At 31.7% G+C, this 20,417-nt stretch overlaps 1 protein-coding gene and 1 long non-coding RNA gene across 2 annotated transcripts in view; one reads left to right on the top strand and one right to left on the bottom strand.

The window, feature by feature from the left end:
• The first annotated feature begins 525 nt into the window (after nucleotides 1-525).
• LOC127709894 (ras-related protein Rab-26-like) overlaps nucleotides 526-20,417 on the top strand; it is a 121,436-nt gene continuing 101,544 nt past the window's right edge. The window contains exon 1 of the mRNA XM_052215575.1: nucleotides 526-782. Coding sequence (XP_052071535.1) covers nucleotides 774-782 — 9 coding nt within the window. The 5' untranslated portion in view covers nucleotides 526-773. The remainder of the gene's footprint in view (nucleotides 783-20,417) is intronic.
• On the bottom strand, nucleotides 13,207-19,271 carry LOC127709895 (uncharacterized). The gene is made up of 2 exons (XR_007985852.1): nucleotides 19,187-19,271; nucleotides 13,207-14,285 (listed from the first exon to the last, which is right to left on the bottom strand). It is a non-coding gene; the product is annotated as an uncharacterized LOC127709895 (long non-coding RNA).

Genomic DNA, 20,417 nt, shown 5'->3' with positions numbered 1-20,417 from the left:
TATAGAGTTTATTTGTAATGTCTTTAAATCTAATTAGTTTTCCAATATTCTCTAAAATAGACAAGAAGTGTAGCAAATATTGAATAATAAGTAACAAGAACAACATCGGAAGAGTCATCATCAGTTTTCAATACAACATCGATATTATTGTACTGAACATTGTAATTGAGTATCATATTTTATACTTGTCATTAGATAATGTTGTGAAAACAATGAAAATGTAATGCTACTTTCAAATTACATATTTGTTTTAAAACATTTCATCATATTGATTTCGTCACAAAAACATATGGAGCATGACAAACACTGATTCCATTAACTTTACAATGAAAGAAATTGTATACATAATTTCTCACACAAGAGATTTCGATGAGCAAATGATAAGAGAGTTGATGGAATTATACGCAAATGAACACTTTAACCCACAAGAGATTTACCTGCTTGTCTGATAGTTTTGGAATATTGCTCTTTGATTTTGTGCATAGTTCTGGAACATCAAAAGTTAGATTGTTTTCGAAGTTGTCAGTCTACAGACACGCACGTGCAACATCTTTTGCAGGTCATTCAAAAGTAGTCATATTCCACAGAGATGTTATCGACACGCAACGTACAAGTAAAATATATCGATTTGTGTAATTGAGTTAAACTCGATTGACATACGACTGAGAAATAACTTTTCACCTTTTAATTTTTCTATACATCTATTTCATTACCTATTCCAGGAATACGAAGGGACGTTAATTCATGCTGTGCAGGAGTAATATTCTTCCGGAATGTGTAAGGTAGGTAGCAGTGGACTAGTTTTTAAACACTCAACTAATTTTTACAGAAATGATACAAAAATATTCTGAATTGAATAAGGATGCATTCTATATAATTGTTATGGTTTTCCCTGGTTGTTTTCTTATCGATACATTTTAACGATATATTCATTAAAAGTTAACCTGAGTCTCTGTTGGGAGTTAAACATATCCAATAGACTTTTAACTTTCGCATAAAGAATATCCATTAAATAACTCAAAATCCATATTACTTCAATAAATTTCAATTATTTAGCGCTCTTTGTAATTGGTAATATCCCTATTTAAATCAAAATAACACTTTATACATTTCGTGCATCTGGAGTGGTTCATAAGAATTTTACATTGCGGAACCATCCTTAAAGATTCCTTCAAGAAAGTTTAAGAAAGCCTATTGAAACATTTTATTCCTCAAAGAATCTCCTCGTGTACTGCAAAATATGCCGACCATAACCAGATAAATGTAAGTGTATAAAATCATTTTTCGATTTCAGAAATATGAATGCAAGAGCACCTGACATAACCCCCGATTTTTGGTAGGGTTTGCGTTGCTCAGTCTTTAATTTTCTAAGTTGTGTTTTGTAGATCGTTGTTAGGTTTTGGTTGTTTTTTTAATTTTTGCAATGGCGTTGACGATTTGTCTTTGACTTATAAGTTTTAATATCCATTGGTCTTTTCCGTCTATCATTTCGTACCTGTTTGGTCTTTTTGACTTTTTTTATTCAAGCATTACTGATGAATACTTTGTAGACGAAACGCACGTCTGTCGTACAAAGTTTTATCCTGGTATCTATGATGAGTTTATTTAAATATACATCATATAACTCTACCTATTTAATGGTTATTAAGTTAGTGAATTGCGTATACACAGTGTATGTTGAAACATTGTACTTCAATATCAGTGGATAGTTCGACAAACTTGTCTCATATAATATTGATCTGACCGAGTACTACTTCCCGGAAGTTTTTTTTAACAGGCTTTATTATATCATGCTTACAATAATTGCAAACAACATGACAATATATAAAAAGGAAATTAAGAAACAAACATTTATTACAAGACATCATTCAGATAAGCATAATGTTGGCAAAACATAGAAAAAGGAAGCGCATGCAGAGTTGTTTTGAGTAGATCACAGTTTATTACAATGAATGCACTAACCAGGTAGATGTTTATATAAAAAATATACATATAAACAAACCAATGTTATAGAATACAAATGGATGAAAATTCACATAAAAAAATAATTGTGTACTCATTGTGTAAGTAATATTTTAAACAGAGATGTTTTCATGTACAAACTATGAAAAGACCCACTGTGACAGTCCTATATTGTACGTCTACCATATAGATTACATCTTAAGTAATTAATATATGTTTTGTCTAAATAACGACATATTCGAATCTTTTCATAAGGACACTTTTTAAATACAAATTTTTTTAGATAAAAAAAAGTCAGAAAATTGGAAAGCATTTTAAAAGCAAACATTTAACTAGCTATAAAACCAGGTATAATCAGTTTAAACCCCCATGTCCTTCCAAAAATGTCTATACCAAGTAAGGAATATGACAGTTGTTTTCCAATCTTTCCGTGTTAGTTGATATAGTCAGGTTTAAGGGCCTTTTTGAATTTCCTGGAGTTTGGTATTTTCGTTGATACTTTTTTTTTAACCCAAAGTAGACAACTATTAAAACAGCTAGATACAAAATCTTGGTTTTAACCATTTTATTTTAAATGGTATACAACGAAGGTTGCTAAAGCACACTATTTCCAAATCATACCTAAGATCTCAAATCAGCAGCCAAAATTTTCAAGGTCAACAATGCATTCAAATGTTGCAACCGTTGTTGTAAATTGAAAGTCAAATAAAACTTTATAAAAGAGAGGCAGAACATACAAAAGAGATATTCAAACTCGCAAGTCGAAGACAAACGCATTGCTTAAAATTGAAAAACGCACAAAGACAAAGACACCCTACAAAAATAACTTAAAAAACTAAAAACACAAACCACACCAAAAACTAGGGATGAATTACTTACATGAGCAGCAAGAAAGATGCCACCTGTGAAGACAAATTTGCTTACCTTTCCAGAGCTCCTCAGATCACAGTCGGTTAGTTGATGGAGTTCGTGTCTTTAGTTTACTGATAATGTTTGTTTGTCTTTTGGTCGTTTTTCTTTTTTTGCAATGGCATTTACATTTTGTCTTATACTCTTTGGTATATTTTTGGAATTTTATGCGACTGTCATACAAGTGAGAGGTTCAGGTAGCTATAAAACCAGGTTTAATCCACCATTTGTTACATAAGGAAATTCCTATACTAAGTCAGAAATATGACAGTTGTTTTCCATTCGTTTGATGTGTTTGAGCTTTTGATTTTGCCATTTGATAAGGGAATTTCAGTTTTGAGTTGTCCTTGGTGTTCGGTATTTTTGTTTTTTCACTTTTTGCCTCTCGGAGTATTCTTCATTTTAGTCTTATCTTAAGTCAAACGTTATCAAATTTACCTGGGGGAAGTAAAACATTTTAGTTAGCGTTTTGAATTTTTCAACATTCTAAAAATCGCAAATTAAAGAAAATGACAGTATCAATATCATATTATGACAACACATAAATGCTGACTAGAGGGAGGCAAAAGTGACCAAAATAGATTTTACTGTTGTACTGTATCGTTTGTAATATCCAGTTATAACTGTCCAATAGTGATTAGGTGTATAAAGCCTTATTATGTAGATTTCCTTAGTAATAACATATTTGAATATCCACAATCTAATACAAATGTTGAAGACCGGACCAAAACAAAAAGGATCCAAAGTAAAGCCAAATTCTGAAAAGGAATCAGAGCTTTGCATGAGGGAGATAAATTCCTTAATTTACAAAAAATCCAAAATGTTATAACGACAACTGGGTTAGTGATACCCTCGAGGACTAACAGTTCATCAGCAGATAATAGCTAATTTTCAGTGACTTGTGGTTGTCTACCCTCGAGGACTAACAGTTCACCAGCAGATAATAGCTAACCTTCAGTGACTTGTGGTTGTCTACCCTCGAGGACGAACAGTTCACCAGCAGATAATAGCTAATCTTCAGTGACTTATGGTTGTCTACCCTCGAGGACTAACAGTTCACCGGCAGATAATAGCTAACCTTCAGTAACTTGGATTGTCTACCCTCGAGGACTAACAGTTCATCAGTAGATAATAGCTAACTTTCAGTGACTTGTGGTTGTGTACCCTCGAGGACTAACAGTTCACCAGCAGATAATAGCTAACATTCAGTGACTTGTGGTGTCTATCCTCGAGGACTAACAGTTCACCAGCAAATAATAGCTAACCTTCAGTGACTTGTGGCTGTCTACCCTCGAGAACTAAGAGTTGATCAGCAGATAATAGCTAAACTTCAGTGACTTGTGGTTGTCTACCCTCGAGGACTAACATATCACCAGCAGATAATAGCTAACCTTCCGTGACTTGTGGTTGTCTACCTTCGAGGACTAACAGTTCATCAGCAGATAATAGCTAACTTTCAGTGACCTGTGGTTGTCTACCCTCGAGGACTAACAGTTCATCAGCAGATAATAGCTAACTTTCAGTGACCTGTGGTTGTCTACCCTCGAGGACTAACAGTTCATCAGCAGATAATAGCTAACTTTCAGTGACTTGTGGTTGTCTACCCTCGAGGACTAACAGATCATCAGCAGATAATAGCTAACCTTCAGTAACTTGTGGTTGTCTACCCTCGAGGACTAACAGTTCACCAGCAGATAATAGCTAACCTTAAATGACTTGTGGTTGTCTACCTTGAGGACTAACAGTTCATCAGCAGATAATAGCTAACATTCAGTGACTTGTGGTTGTCTACCCTCGAGGACTAACAGATCATCAGCAGATAATAGCTAACCTTCAGTGACTTGTGGTTGTCTACCCTCGAGGACTAACAGTTCACCAGCAGATAATAGCTAACCTTCAGTGACTTGTGGTTGTCTACCCTCGAGGACTAAAAGTTCACCAGCAGATAATAGCTAACCTTCAGTGACTTGAGGTTGTCTACATCCTTGTTATTTTGTCTTTTGTCCAATTGGCAGTAATATCATGTCTCTTTCTATTTAAATTATTTAAATGTTTCATGTTAGGTGAGAATATAGTAAACGTATAATGATGTATTCATTGCACATATTAACGTGCATTTTGTTTTACTTTAATCAATTTATTCATAAAATTCATTTTTTTAATTGAACATGCATAAGAACTTTACCTTTTCGAAACTCAAGTCTTTATATCATATCAAATACGTTACTATCTTTTAAGAATACAACTTTTATCATCTTTGTAAAAGGAAATTCTAGTTATATGATCGTGATGAAGTCAATGTAGTGTTTTATGTTTATTTGCGAGATCATGGCTCTAATGAAGATGACAATGTGATGCACTTAACACCTCATAAGGATACTGGTTACATTTATTATGAGAAATCTACTGTTTAAAATAAGAACAACATATGTATAGATGTCCTCGTCTTAGTTTCCGAAATAAAGTAAAAATACTATAGCAAGACAATTGATTTATCTGAATTTATCCAGTAGCTTCAACATTCCATTTAATAAAGTGAGAAGACGATAATTAATTAGGATTTTGCTGAAAGAAAACGTGATTGAAGAAGAACAACACAATATTATGAAACATTATTTAAGCAAAATATATACCAAATTACTATATTGCAAACCCAAGAAATGATAATATGAAATGGTCTGCTGTCTTTATGTAATGTAAAAGTCTTGAATAATTTGACATTTGTCACCACAAAACCTATGAATTATTTGTGATAATACACATTAAGGAATTACATTGTAAATCCTACTATCAAGTTACCTAATAGCAGAACTCTTAATAACACGAGTCATTAAAGTGTATACTCGTGTATTTATGATTAGGTAAAATGTACTGTTACATTGCAAATTGACTGTTAGCTTTATTATTCCTATTACATTTTGTTTAACATTGTAAACTACTGTTTGTATTATTTGTTTGCCTCTTGTTACAGTGTAAACTATCATGAGTGTTTAAATAAAGTTCAATTAGAATAGAGATAAAATAATAATGTTTGTAAAGGAAAGGAATAATCATGGCGACATGCAGTATTTCTAACAATAGTTATTTTAATTCATAATTGTAATTCTCTTCGGAATTTTACGTGTCAACTCACAACATCGTTTCACATATTCTATTTTACAGTTTTTAGACTGATTGACTCGTATACAGAACTATTTCTTATAATTACAATGGTAATCAATACACTTGGTCAGATTAATTGAAATATAACCGAACAATCTAAGAAACACAGACTATGTTAAAAGGCAAACTGTCTGGCTTTGTGATGAAGAAGATGAGAATACTTAATACAATAATCCGGCTTAAAAGGAATTCTACATTAATTTCATTTGTTCCTCTAATAATTTTCTGACGTCCATTAAAGATTAATTGTCTAGATAATACTTGTTTATTCAATTAAGCAGACGTGGATTATCAATTATTTAATAATGTTGAAATGCATTGCCACAATGACATTTATTTTTTACCGTTTAGATAAGCTGTTTTTCATTTTTAAGAATTATTAAATAAAAATAGCGATATCGTGGCTTACGTCGTTGGAATTTAAAATGAAAGCATTTATGAAATCTATCTGTTCTTTTATAGGGAAAGATAAATAAACTATACCCCATTGCTTTGAGGAAAAAAGCTGTAGATAACCAGTGATATAATCAAGTTAGGTGAATAAATGAATGAAACATTCATTAGTTGTTTACAAGAAATAAAGTAAAAGAAATATTTAATAAGCAACACAAAAGCCCTGCTTGTTTAGAGCTGGTCAAGTAAGTATAGGTCGTAAAGGCATATAGCTGTTCACGTGTTTGAGTCGTATACATCCTAGGCTTTCATATATATTTGGGTTTGAGCGTTCCGGATGGATGTGAATTCAGGAATAAGCTTCGGACGAACGATTTCAACAAAACGTTACTTGCATTGGTCTAAACAATGTATTTTGATGCACTTGGTATTATTTTGATCTAGTTTATTACTAGTTCACGACATTTTTAATACGCCTATTTTATGTCGCGTTAAAAAAAATTACGCAAAAAAAAAAAATTAAAATGAAGCAAAGGAATTGAGAACACATTTATAAGGAGGAATAACGTATAGTTTATCACGGCAAATACACAAATTATGATACTATATTTAATCTTTAATTATAAAAGGCATATCCTTGGAATTTATATCTTTTACAAAATAGAATATAGTTTATCTATGTATAACTCTTAAAAAGCGTAAACAAAAGTAAAAAAAATAGTAACATTAGAAACAAAGATTTTTAAACAATGGTGTTACGTAACTGTCCATCTGCTGTGTAAATAATGAATAACTTGGCTGAATTAATGGTCATATTCAGGAACCTGATGTTCAGTGGTTGTCGTTTGTTGATGTGGTTCATAAGTGTTTCTCGTTTCTCGTTTTTTATATAGATTAGACTTGGTTTTCCTGTTTGAATGGTTTTACACTAGTCATTTATGGGGCCCTTTATAGCTTGCTGTTCTGTGTGAGCCAAGGCTCCGTGTTGAAGACCGTACTTTGACCTATAATGGTTTACATTTACAAATTGTGACTTCGATGGAGAGTTGTCTCATTGGCACTCATACCACATCTTCTTATATCTATATATTTGCAACGTAGTAGTCAATTGCAAATTTTGGCTATTTTGAAATTGTTTATCCAGTAGGAAATAAAGAAATTGACTTATTTCTTGAACCAATGTATATATCATTGAAACAAAGAAGTTGCCTTTAGCATGTTTAGACCACCATTCAACATAAGCCACGTTTTTAAATGAAAATTCTTCCAATATGAACATGATCAAATGGAGGTATTTCTTTAATGAACATATTGCGATATTATATCCCACAGTAAGCTTATAAATTGATGCAATTTTCTCCCTAAAACGATACTGGTTACATCTGTTATGAGGAATTTTGTAAATATAGTCTAATGGTTAAATTAAAAGATGTTCATGGATGTCCTCATGTAGGGTTTTGCAAAAGATACAGATACCATGATAAAATAACTGATGATTCAAAATCTTTTCTCCAGTATTTCAAAATTATACACACAAAAAAATAAAAATATAAGATATGGTTGAAAGAAATACTTGATTCATTTAATTATGTGTAAGGCAAATGAAATAGGAACTTAAAAAAACGACAGTAAAGGTAACTATTACTTTGTCATGTTTATTGCATGTGCTAATAATGGCAAAATGTCTTGTGTTGCACGACAAATACAAAATAATAACAAATCCCAAAGATATAGCTAGTTTAATGGGATGAAGGGCTGGATTGGAAAATTATAATGGATAGTGACAGACATGTTGCCTTGTACCATGCCCTTACAAACAGTTCAAAGATTTTGTGCAAGGTTTTGTTTTATTTAACTTGCAGAGAGCTTGGGAGTATCCGCACACAAGGTGTTGAATACACGTTCAAATTCAGATCGCACGTGATTTACATCAAACAAAGACAAACGGTTACCCCTTGTTCGCATGAATTTTTGTGCTCGATGGGAGAAGTTCGCGGATTTCCATAGTTTTATACATTTGTCAAACCCTGGCAAAGCATAATAATGGTGCTGTTTGATTACTAATAAACGTAATAAATTATGCATTAGTCCTATGGGTTTGATGATTCAATTAACATAATCTGTAAACATATTTCTTCATGTTATTTTTATGCAGATATTGACTCAAATACATTACTATTTATAACAATTACATTGGTAATCTATATGTTTGATCAGAAAACAATTGCAGTATAAATGAGCAATCTAAGAAACATAGACTTAATCAAAGGTAAAAGAGTCTGGATATGTGATCGAGATTATGTGTTATGAGACATTGTATTGCAAAATCGGGTGGCATTTTGACTAATGTGTCTCATATTATATGGATACTATTTATTACAAGTTCTATGAAATTTAAACGCCTATAGCATGTCATGCTTAAGATTAAAGCAAACAACAGGACAAAAAAATAATTGAAAAGACATATTTACAAGTAGGACTGAATTATTTGAATAAACTTTATGTTGAAAAATTAGATGCAGAATTCTATTGAGTAGATTACAGATAATTATGGCGAATAAAAAAACCTCGTTGGATAATTTTGCTTAATGCAAACAAGTTGAAATTATTCGTAGTTTATCTAGGTATAATTTTTGAAAGGTGTATACCAAAGTTCTTTAACTAAAATAACATTCAAACAGAGATATTCAGCAAAAGGCGTTATTGGCGTTAATTTATTGTCATTCTGCTATTACAATGGTGTCGGATAAACGTTCAAATTCAAATAGCACGTGACTGCGTTTATTCACACCCAACAAAGGCAAATGGACACTCTTATTTCACATGATGGGATTTACTTTGCGATTGGAGAAGTTCGCGGATTTCCATAGTTTTATACCTTTGTAAAACCTTGGCAAATCATTATAATGGTGCCATTTAGTTTTTGATAAACATAATACATATGCATTAGTCCTATGGGTTTGATGATTTAATTAACAGAATCTGTAAACATATTTCTTAATGCTATTTTGATGCAGATATTGACTCAAATACATTACTATTTATAACAATTGCAATGGTAATCAATATACTTGATCAGAATCCGCACACAAGGTGTTGAATACACGTTCAAATTCAGATCGCACGTGATTTACATCAAACAAAGACAAACGGTTACCCCTTGTTCGCATGAATTTTTCTGCGCGATGGGAGAAGTTCGCGGATTTCCATAGTTTTATACATTTGTCAAACCCTGGCAAAGCATAATAGTGGTGCTGTTTGATTACTAATAAACGTAATAAATTATGCATTAGTCCTATGGGTTTGATGATTCAATTAACATAATCTGTAAACAAATTTCTTCATGTTATTTTTATGCAGATATTGACTCAAATACATTACTATTTATAACAATTACATTGGTAATCTATACGTTTGATCAGAAAACAATTGCAGTATAAATGAGCAATCTAAGAAACATAGACTTAATCAAAGGTAAAAGAGTCTGGATATGTGATCGAGATTATGTGTTATGAGACATTGTATTGCAAAATCGGGTGGCATTTTGACTAATGTGTCTCATATTATATGGATACTATTTATTACAAGTTCTATGAAATTTAAACGCCTATAGCATGTCATGCTTAAGATTAAAGCAAACAACAGGACAAAAAAATAATTGAAAAGACATATTTACAAGTAGGATTGAATTATTTGAATAAACTTTATGTTGAAAAATTAGATGCAGAATTCTATTGAATAGATTACAGATAATTATGGCGAATAAAAAAACCTCGTTGGATAACTTTTGCTTAATGCAACCAAGTTGAAATTATTCGTAGTTTATCTAGGTATAATTGTTGAAAGGTGTATACCAAAGTTCTTTAACTAAAATAACATTCAAACAGAGATATTCAGCAAAAGGCGTTATTGGCGTTAGTTTATTGTCATTCTGCTATTACAATGGTGTCGGATAAACGTTCAAATTCAAATAGCACGTGACTGCGTTTATTCACACCCAACAAAGGCAAATGGACACCCCTATTTCACATGATGGGATTTGCTTTGCGATTGGAGAAGTTTGCGGATTTCCATAGTTTTATACCTTTGTAAAACCTTGGCAAATCATTATAATGGTGCCATTTAGTTTTTGATAAACATAATACATATGCATTAGTCCTATGGGTTTGATGATTCAATTAACAGACTCTGTAAACATATTTCTTAATGTATTTTGATGCAGATATTGACTCAAATACATTACTATTTATAACAATTGCAATGGTAATCAATATACTTGATCAGAAAGTAATTGAAAATATTTCTGAGAAATAATGAAATATAAATGAGCAATCTAAGAAACATAGAATTAATCAAAGGTAAAAGAGTCTGATATGTGATCGAGATTATGTGTTATGAGACATTGTATTGCAAAATCGGTTGATAGTTTGAATAATGTGTCTCATATTATATGGATATTTATTGACAAGTTGTAGGAAATATTAAACGCCTATAATTATGTCATGCTTAAGATTAAGGCGAACAATATGACAAAAATATTTGAAAAACATATTTTCAAGTAAGACTGAATTAGTTGAATAAAGGTAATGTTTGAAAATTAGATGCAGTATTCTGTTGGGTAGTTTACAGGTAATCATGGTGAATAAAACAAAACTCGTTGAGTAACTTTTTCGTGATGCAAACAAGGTGTATACCAAAGTGCTTTAACTTAATTAACATTCAAACAGATCTTCAGCAAAAGGCGTTATTTGCGTTACTTTATTGTCATTCTGCTGTGCTAACAACGGCGTCAATAGGCTTGGGTCAAGACCCTTTCTCTGTTTCGTGATAGTCTACTTCCTATTTTGGGGCTATCTTTTAACTTTTTAAGAATTTATGACTTCAATAGGAAAATAATAAATACTTTAACTTAAACCACTGCATGAAGCATGGCAATGAATTAGGCATCTTTGTTAAATGCCATTCAAGTTAAATTAACTTGATTAAATCGAGATATTTTTTTTATGGTCATACTGAGAAATAACGTCCCAGATTTAGCTGATAATTTGATATTGTGTACTCCGTATATAGTTAGTGGTTACATCTGTAATGAGGAATTTTAAAAACAAAAGAATTAAAACTAAATGTTTATAGACGTTTCATCTGCGAATTCGTTTTAAGAAAGTAAAGATACCATAGCAAAATGATATATTAATCTGACTTTTTACTTCGGTATCTAAAATCATAGGAGACATATAACATATGTTTGAAATAAATACTTAATTGAAGGCATCCCTTATCAATGTCAATGTACTGCCATGCAATTATATGAAAAAAAATTATGAAACAGAAACATAAAAGATTATTCGATGATTAATATTATGACTGTTATTTTCTGAATGTCCAGTTGCAAATATTTCTTGTATATTTATAACAAGAACAGACAAAAAAGATAGTTAATACAATAGGTAGGTTTTCTTATACAAAAGTTAGTCAAATGGGAGAAGGTTTTGGAATTTAGAATGCCACTGGTTAATGAGGGTATAATGGAAAGTGACAGAAATTTTGTTCCGTAACAGAACTCATACGAAGCCTACAAGCGTTTTTTCAAAGTTATGTTTTTAAAGAGCGTGGCAATCTCGCTACACAAGGTTTTGCATAAACGTTTCTATTACAACCGGATGTGGCTTCTTATTTGTACATCCAAAAATAAAGCACTTGTACTTGTACATCCAAAAATAAAGCAACCGGAAACTTCTCTTTTGCAGTGGTTTTATATAAGAAAATGCCTGTATCAAGTCAGGAATATGACAGTTGTTATCCATTCGTTTGATGTGTTTGAACTTTTGATTTTGCCATTTGATTGGGGACTTTCCTTTTTGAATTTTCCTCGGAGTTCAGTATTTTTGTGATTTTACTTTTTACTGCGGGTTGAGAGAAGTCCGGCGGCTACCATTTTTAAATCTTTAATCATACCATTTAATATTTTGATAAGCATGCTTATAAATGTAAAGGTCCTTTGATTTGACGTTTCAACTAACAATGTCTTAAGGTTGTTATTTTTCTATTCACTCATATACGGTATCATTTCTTTCGAACAATTACAATGTTAATCAATACACATGATCAGAATAAATCAAACATAACCAAAGAATCTAACAAACATAGACAAATGTTATGTCAAAGTGTCTGGCTGTGTAATGGAGATTAGGTGAATACCAATAAATAATCCTTTATTAAAGAAATTTATAACCAAACACTCTACTTTACTTTCGTTTGTTCCTCTAATTATTTACTTAATGACATCTAGTAAAGATTAATTGTCTAGATAACCCACATTGATACTATTACACAGACATGGATTATCAATTTTTGTTGAAGATAATTGCTTTTGTAAAATTCAATGAGCTTAATTTATGAGTAGAAGATTAACCGACTGGATTTCATTTGCTCAATTAGATAATTTACTAGTTTTTTTTTGTGGCAAATTTTCTTGGATTCGTCTAATTTAACACGTGTTAAAAGATACAAGTAGTACGAACATTTTAACGAGATTGATCGATTATGCAAAATGGGCGTTATCTGTGAACTGTTACTTAAGGTGACAGTAGTTTATTGATGTAAAAATCTCGTAGATCAATTAAGAAACCACAAATCAATGTAACAAACAAAAACTGAGAGAATAGTATGAACTCCAACAGAGAAAAGACCGGGTACGTCTACAAGGTTAGTGCCTCCTGCTTTGCATTCAGAACCCTCCAAAAAGAATCCACACTAAGATTCGGATAACACACTAATAACTAGGAACTATACACTATTTATTGATATATAAATAGGCATCTTGGAAAAAATATAAAATCGCAGTCGGAAGAGTTAGGATATACCGATAGATCTTTCCACATGAAAATGTAAAAGAATAAATGTTTCTCTGTAACAGCGGCTGCTAGACTATGACACATCATTAGTTCCATTATATTATGTAAATCTCTGGAGGTTGTGGGCTGATATTTACAGAAATGCAGTATAATTACATTTATTCAACCGGGAATAAAAGAATAAATAAGTTTACTGTATATTCTATTTGTCTGTGTCTGCTACAAAAATAAAAACATAGCAAATAGTATCAGTACAATTCTATATTCTGCTTCAGAAATAGAAAACCGGAATTAATATTCAAAGTAAGAAAATGATTGAAGTGAAAAATCAACTTATAATAAGAAAAATGTCAGGGATTTTCATACGACAAATTAACTAAAACTTTTCTTAAAATATTTCATAGATACCAAATTTTGGTTAGGAAGTTTGGCTGTACCTGTAGACTTTTTTGTTGAACACGGACTATCGCATCCAAATTTTCAGGGTGATGTTGTTTATAAAGCGCGTAAATTTATATGCAATCCATATAAACTCAATGATCCTTTGAATAAACGTATTCTTAAAGGTTATCTATTTTTAACAACGTAGTGAAATCTTTAAATATTGTCGTTAGTACTTACGTTCAATTTGTTTTTGATAAATTAAAGCATAACTAACTACATATTGCTATATATAGAAATAAGAACATGTGGTATGAGTGCCAATGAGACAACTATCCATCCAAGTCACAATGTGTAAGAAGTAAACAATTATAGGTCAAAGTACGGCCTTCAATACGGAGCCTTGGCTCACACCGAACATCAAGCTATAAAGGGCCCCCAAAATGACTAGTGTAAAACCATTCAAACAGGAAAACCGACGGTCTAATCTATATAAAAAAACGAGAAACACTTGAGAACAACATTAACAAGCGACAACCACTGAAACAGGTTCCTGATTTAGGACAGGTGCAAACAAATGCAGCGGGTTTTAACCTTTTAACAGGCTTCAACCTTCACCATAACCTGAAATAGAAAGACACACTATAAAATATCAATTGAAAAGGCTTAACTCAATCAAAAAGACATATTAACAAAAACAGGTAAACATACACTGAACGAATAAATTTGATTTATAACACGATATAAATACATTATTAAATAAAAAAGGGGGGATGTAAAACAATGTCAAAAATACAACTATATCCTTAGACAAAATATGTACATTTAAGAGTACTCGTGATCTAACATCATGTCGATACTGTTTAATAATTTTTGCATTGCACAAGGTCATACATTTCTCAGACTGTTTATTACGTCCTTACATTATATCCATCTAGCTAGGAAAACATGATTTATTTATCAGTTGAAATTAGCTTGAACTAGCTTTCAGTAACTGCAAGAACTCTTGTATCGGTGCTTTATGCCTATTTTTTTATGTTTATTGGTTTATTTGTGCTTCGTACCGATTTATTGAGTTATGCCAATTGCAACTGATTTTCACAGCTTGTTCTTATATTGTGGGTAGGGTGCGGAGGAGAAGGGATGAGGTGGATGTTGCGCGCTCTCAAAAATGTTTAACACTACCACATTCTTTATGTGACTGTTCTTAGTCAGGAGCATATTATTAAGCTGTGGTCGTTTGTTTTTGTCTCATATTTATTTTTCGTAAATTGTAAATATTTTTGTTGTATAAATTAGGCTATTAGTAATCTTTTTCATGTCCGGGTCTTTTATAGCTGACTATACGGTAAGACTTTTCTTTCATTATTGACAGCTGTACGGTGATATATCATTGTTTTTATCTTCATGATTTGAACGCTGGTGAATAGTTGTCTCATTAGCAATTATACCACATCTCTTTTTTTAGGTCATCCACTTTTCCGTGCCGAATATATGAAAGTCGAGAATGTTTAAGTACCGAACTGTTTGAACAGCTATATGACAAAAAAATATACCTAAAAAATAGCCAAATTCGTCTAAGGTCAACTTTGCTTGAGGGAGTTGAAACCTTAGCTTCTTTACAATTTCAAAATTTATGAACGGACAAATTTAGAAAGGTTTGTTATAAATCATGTCAGTACCAAAGTGGAGCAGTAACGTCTACACTGAGTTTTCTCTCCTTGAATGTTGAAAATAAGATGTTTCGTAATATAACTTATTAACAATACATGTCAAGTAAACTATCATATAATACCGAAAGTAATATTTTTCGAACCGGAAGTAACAAATTATTTCTCTTATTTCAAACAAAAGTGGATAGAAACAATATATTTTTGGAATCGGCGTACAGTAAGCTATCCTTTGACAATGGAAATGACATCTTAATTAAACCTGATTTTAATATTTTCATATCAAAATATATCGTTTCAGGTGGAAAGGCCTTTAATTGTTCTCTGAACAATTGGTTTTTAATTATATAATGTTTTTTTTCTTTTGATATAAACAAAAAAATCTTTCTGTTAATAGCACATTAGCGTGTCATAATTGTTGAAATAATTGATTGATTGATTAATGATAGAAAACTCCAATTTTAGCTGAGACGGTTGTAACGTCATTTTATAAAATTTACTGTTTGCAAAATTATAAATTTTTCTAAATAATAAGGATGTTCTTGTATAAAGCAGAAAACCCTGGCCGTGTTAGGCGCAACGTTTTGGAAGTTTTGGTCCTCGGTGCTCTTCAGCTTTGTACTTGTTTTGGTTTTCAAACTTTTTTCATCTGAGCGTCACTGGTTGGTCTTGTGTGGACGAAACGCACGTCTGGCGTATAGAATTTTAAGCCTAGTACCTTTTGTTAGCTATTATTCGTGTGTTTCTTTGTCCTATATGTTCTCCCATTTATTTGTATTGTGGTCCTGTCATGTGACGTGGTCGTTTTGGTGTTGTGTTTGACGTTGCCATAAAAGCGGGAGGTTTGGCATGCCACAAAACCATGTTCAACCCACCATTTTTTTTTAAAATGTCCTGTACCAAGTCAGGAAAATGGCCATTGTTATATTAAAGTTCGTTTCTGTGTGTGTTACATTTTAATGTTGTGTTTTTGTTGTGTCGTTGTTCTCCTCTTATATTTGATGCGTTTCCCTCAGTTTTAGTTTGTAACCCGGATTTGTTTTTATCTCTATCGATTTATGAGTTTCGAACAGCGGTATACTACTGTTGCCTTTATTTGTAACACAAATACTCTTAATATTTGTAATAAGTACAATGTTTTGGGTGGATTCCCGTTCTGATTATATAACTCATTAAGTATTCAAGTATTTGTACTTCTTAGCTTTCACATATATGGGATTTTAGCGTTCCTGATAAAGATTCGAAAAAAAGCTCTTCGGACGCATCAATTCTACAAAACGTTTTTTATTCATTTCTTGTGCTGCCATTTATTTTGTAAAAGATAAAACCCAGTTTCGTAACAAGTTAACTACAAAATAAGTTAATATTTTTTTTAAAAGGGGACAATTTACCAAGGGACCATTAAAGACCAAAACCTTACCAACAGTACACATAATATAGATTTGTACAAGAATTGAGCAACACGAACATAGCCAAAACCAGGGGTACACCAATATTTTCAGGAAGACAAGTAACAGTTTTTGTTTTACTTTTTGTTACCTGTGGTGTAATTGATGGCAAGAAATGTAAAGTCTAAGATATAGTATCTTCTTTGATGTTTTAGAAAAATTAATAGTGAACCACTTCAAACTGAATAAATATAACACAGTCTGAAATCGAAAAGGAGTATCGCCAGGGTTGTTTATTGTTTGTTGTCCTCTCGATGTCTTTCGTATATTTTGCATTGAAGATTTTTATGCCAATATTTATTGTAGAATATCATTTACCTAGTAATTGTCATTTAAACAGACGTTTGTTTGAGATGGAAAAATGTTTCCCTGGAAAACGATTTGAATACCGATCAAATGATTAACTAATATCATTATACTTTCCCTCGAAGAGACTGAAGGAATTCAATACTGAAATCCATGACAATGTTTGTTACTCTAATTATTTGCTTTCTGGCACTATCTAAAGATAAATTGTCCATATAACCAAATTTAATATAGTTACATCAGATATGGAAATCAATATTTGTCCATTAGCGTCAAAGTTAGTTAAATGAATAAATGTGAATTGGGACGTTAATACTATTGTTTAACTTTTTGTAAGTAGGTGATGAAATAACTGTACATTTTGTGTCAGGTTGAGCGGTACCTAATTTAAAATATTAAGAAATGAAGAATAAAATATTAGAGTTAAAGGCACACATTATGATGTCGTTCGTAATTTTACACGGTTCATATCAGTGTTTAATCTGAATGAAATACAGATCCAGTGCCAACGCTTTCAATTACAAGGATCGGACAACATTCAGTTCTACTGTGGATCCTCGATGCTCTACAACTTCGTCCTTTGTTTTACCTGTTTGTTATGATTTTATTTGAGCGTCTTTTGTAGACGAATCGCGCGCTTAACGTACACAATTTTAAGCGTGGTATCTATGATGAGTTTATTTTTCTACTTTCTGTTCTGATAATTATTTCATCAGTCATTTTCTTTCCCTCAAATTTTGCAAGGTGACCAGAGGCAATCAAAAGATCTTCAAAACAGAAAGTTAACCGGGTTGTTATCAGATTCTTGTAAGCGAAGCTTGTACACTTGATCTGACTTTTCGATGTAGTTATATGAGAATAATTAGTAGTTGACATTATATTTGAATTCTAAAACAGTTATGCTTGTATTTGAGAGAATTTATGCCCGGTCAATGCAATAAACTGTAAAATAGAAAATGTCAACTCAGTAACTCAGCACTTGAAAAAATGAATAAAATCAAATAGAAACATGTTACTGCTTCAGTAGTTTTATTTGAGTCATCAATACTTTCTAAGAATCCTTAATCATAGAAAATAAATCAGATAATGAAATCAAGTGAAAACAATTTATATGACAATTGGAAATTTAAAAGAAAATTTATCATCTATAAAAGTTCTCTTTCTCTAAGGACCTTCTAATGCTTTCATCGGATAAAATGAACGAATTGCAACAGTATTTTCGACGCTGTTAAAATCACATAGAAAAGCGTGTAAAAGAACATTACCTAATGTACTTATTCATTTTTAGTAAATGGAAGACCATCTGTATGTAAAACATTTCCGATAGTCTAGAAGAAATGTACGTCATTTGTGAATAGTAAATACGGTATCATTTTTAACACTTTCCCCCTATGAGTGAAGACCAATTTTCTCATTCATATCTGCTTCTGAATCCGTTTTCTTTCATTTTCGGTTGCAATTAACAGCTAGGAAATAAAGCAAAAGTAGATCCTCATAATTTTAAACCATCCTCGTTTAGTGTCTTTGGCACAATTCTGCATTTATTTGCCATAAAATATTACAAATGGGGACATGAAAATGTCACAATTGTCCCAGAAATTTTGTCAAAAGTAGAATTTCAATCACTTTGAGTGGTACATTTTACCATTTGCATTCATTCATCAAGCGATCAAATAAAAATCAGGGGCTTTTCCGCACGGTAACGACTAGTTTTTAAACATCTGATAAATATAGTCGGTCCTGGGTTTTATATGTATCTGTTAATAGAGTATTCGTTTCCATTCTCATTCGCTTGGATATCTGTTTATTTGTAAAGTAAGACTTCGATTGTTTGATTATACTTGAAATATTCTTACAACAGGAATGAATTTTATAGATGTTATTCTGTAATAAATTGTTAAATTGAAAATTTCAAAAGTTACTCGACACTTACGACGAATGGATAGAATCAACTGAAAGTATCGTATTGTTTCTGTAATTTAATTCGAGTCATCAGTACTTTCTAAGAATCTGAAGGCATAGAAAAATAAATCAGAAAATGAAATCAAGTAAAAGCAACAAATTGTTAAATTGAAAATTTCAAAAGTTACTCGACACTTACGACGAATGGATAGAATCAACTGAAATCGTCGTATTGTTTCTGTAATTTAATTCGAGTCATCAGTACTTTCTAAGAATCTGAAGGCATAGAAAATAAATCAGAAAATGAAATCAAGTAAAAGCAACAAATTGTTAAATTGGAAATTTCAAAAGTTACTCGACACTTAGTAATTTAATTCGAGTCATCAGTACTTTCTAAGAATCTGAAGGCATAGAAAATAAATCAGAAAATGAAATCAAGTAAGAGCAACAAATTGTTAAATTGGAAATTTCAAAAGTTACTCGACACTTACGAAGAACGGATAGAATCAACTGAAATAATCGTATTGTTTCTGTAATTTAATCCGAGTCATCAGTACTTTCTAAGAATCTGAAGGCTTAGAAAATAAATCAGAAAATGAAATCAAGTAAAAGCAATTTATATGACGACTTGAAATTTGAAATACAATTGATTATCCATACAAGTTAAATCGCAGAGCATCTATCCGAGCTTTACCCGATACACTTAATTTATTTCTTGTGAAAGGAAGACAACCTGTAGGTTCACTTTTTTTTAATTTATCTAATAGTCTAGTAGAAATGTATTTTGGTATGAATAGTAAATATTGTATTATTGTTGACACCATCCCACTTGATTGTAGTCTCATTCATAGTCGCTTCTGAATCCGTTAACTTTCCTTTTCTGTTGCTGCAGATTTTCAACGTTTGTGTTAAACTTGAGTCTCTCAGTTTCTTTTTTTTTATCTTGATTTGTATCTCATAACTCGATTTATGAGATGTGGACAGGTAAGCTTCTGTTGCCTCTTATTAAAGACCTCAAAATAATGTGTCCTCAAGCAGCACTGAATATGGTATTTTTCCTAATCAGTATCGCTTTTACGGCATATGGCGTTGTCAGTTTGTCTTTTGTTTTGTTCATGTATATATTTCGGAGTTTAGTGTGACGTCCGCTGAAGCCGGCGTATGGATGCAGGATTTTTGCGCTGTGTTGAAGACCATTTGGTGGCCTTCGGCTGTTTTCTGCTGATTGGTCAGGTTTTTGTCTCTGTGACACATTCCCCGTTTTCATTCTCAATTCTATCCCTTGATATCTTCCGTCTCTTTATTAAGGCTGTCACCATTATCATATAAACAACAAACTTTGTCTTTTTGGAGCCAATATTTCTATAATGATTCTAGTAGTATACAGAAAAAAAACACAGACAATGTTAACGGTTTGATCTTGATAAACT

The sequence above is a fragment of the Mytilus californianus genome, unplaced genomic scaffold (genome assembly GCF_021869535.1).
Source record: "Mytilus californianus isolate M0D057914Y unplaced genomic scaffold, xbMytCali1.0.p SCAF_7, whole genome shotgun sequence".
NCBI classification, from domain to species: domain Eukaryota; kingdom Metazoa; phylum Mollusca; class Bivalvia; order Mytilida; family Mytilidae; genus Mytilus; species Mytilus californianus.
This window is presented reverse-complemented; position numbering and strand designations above follow the sequence as displayed.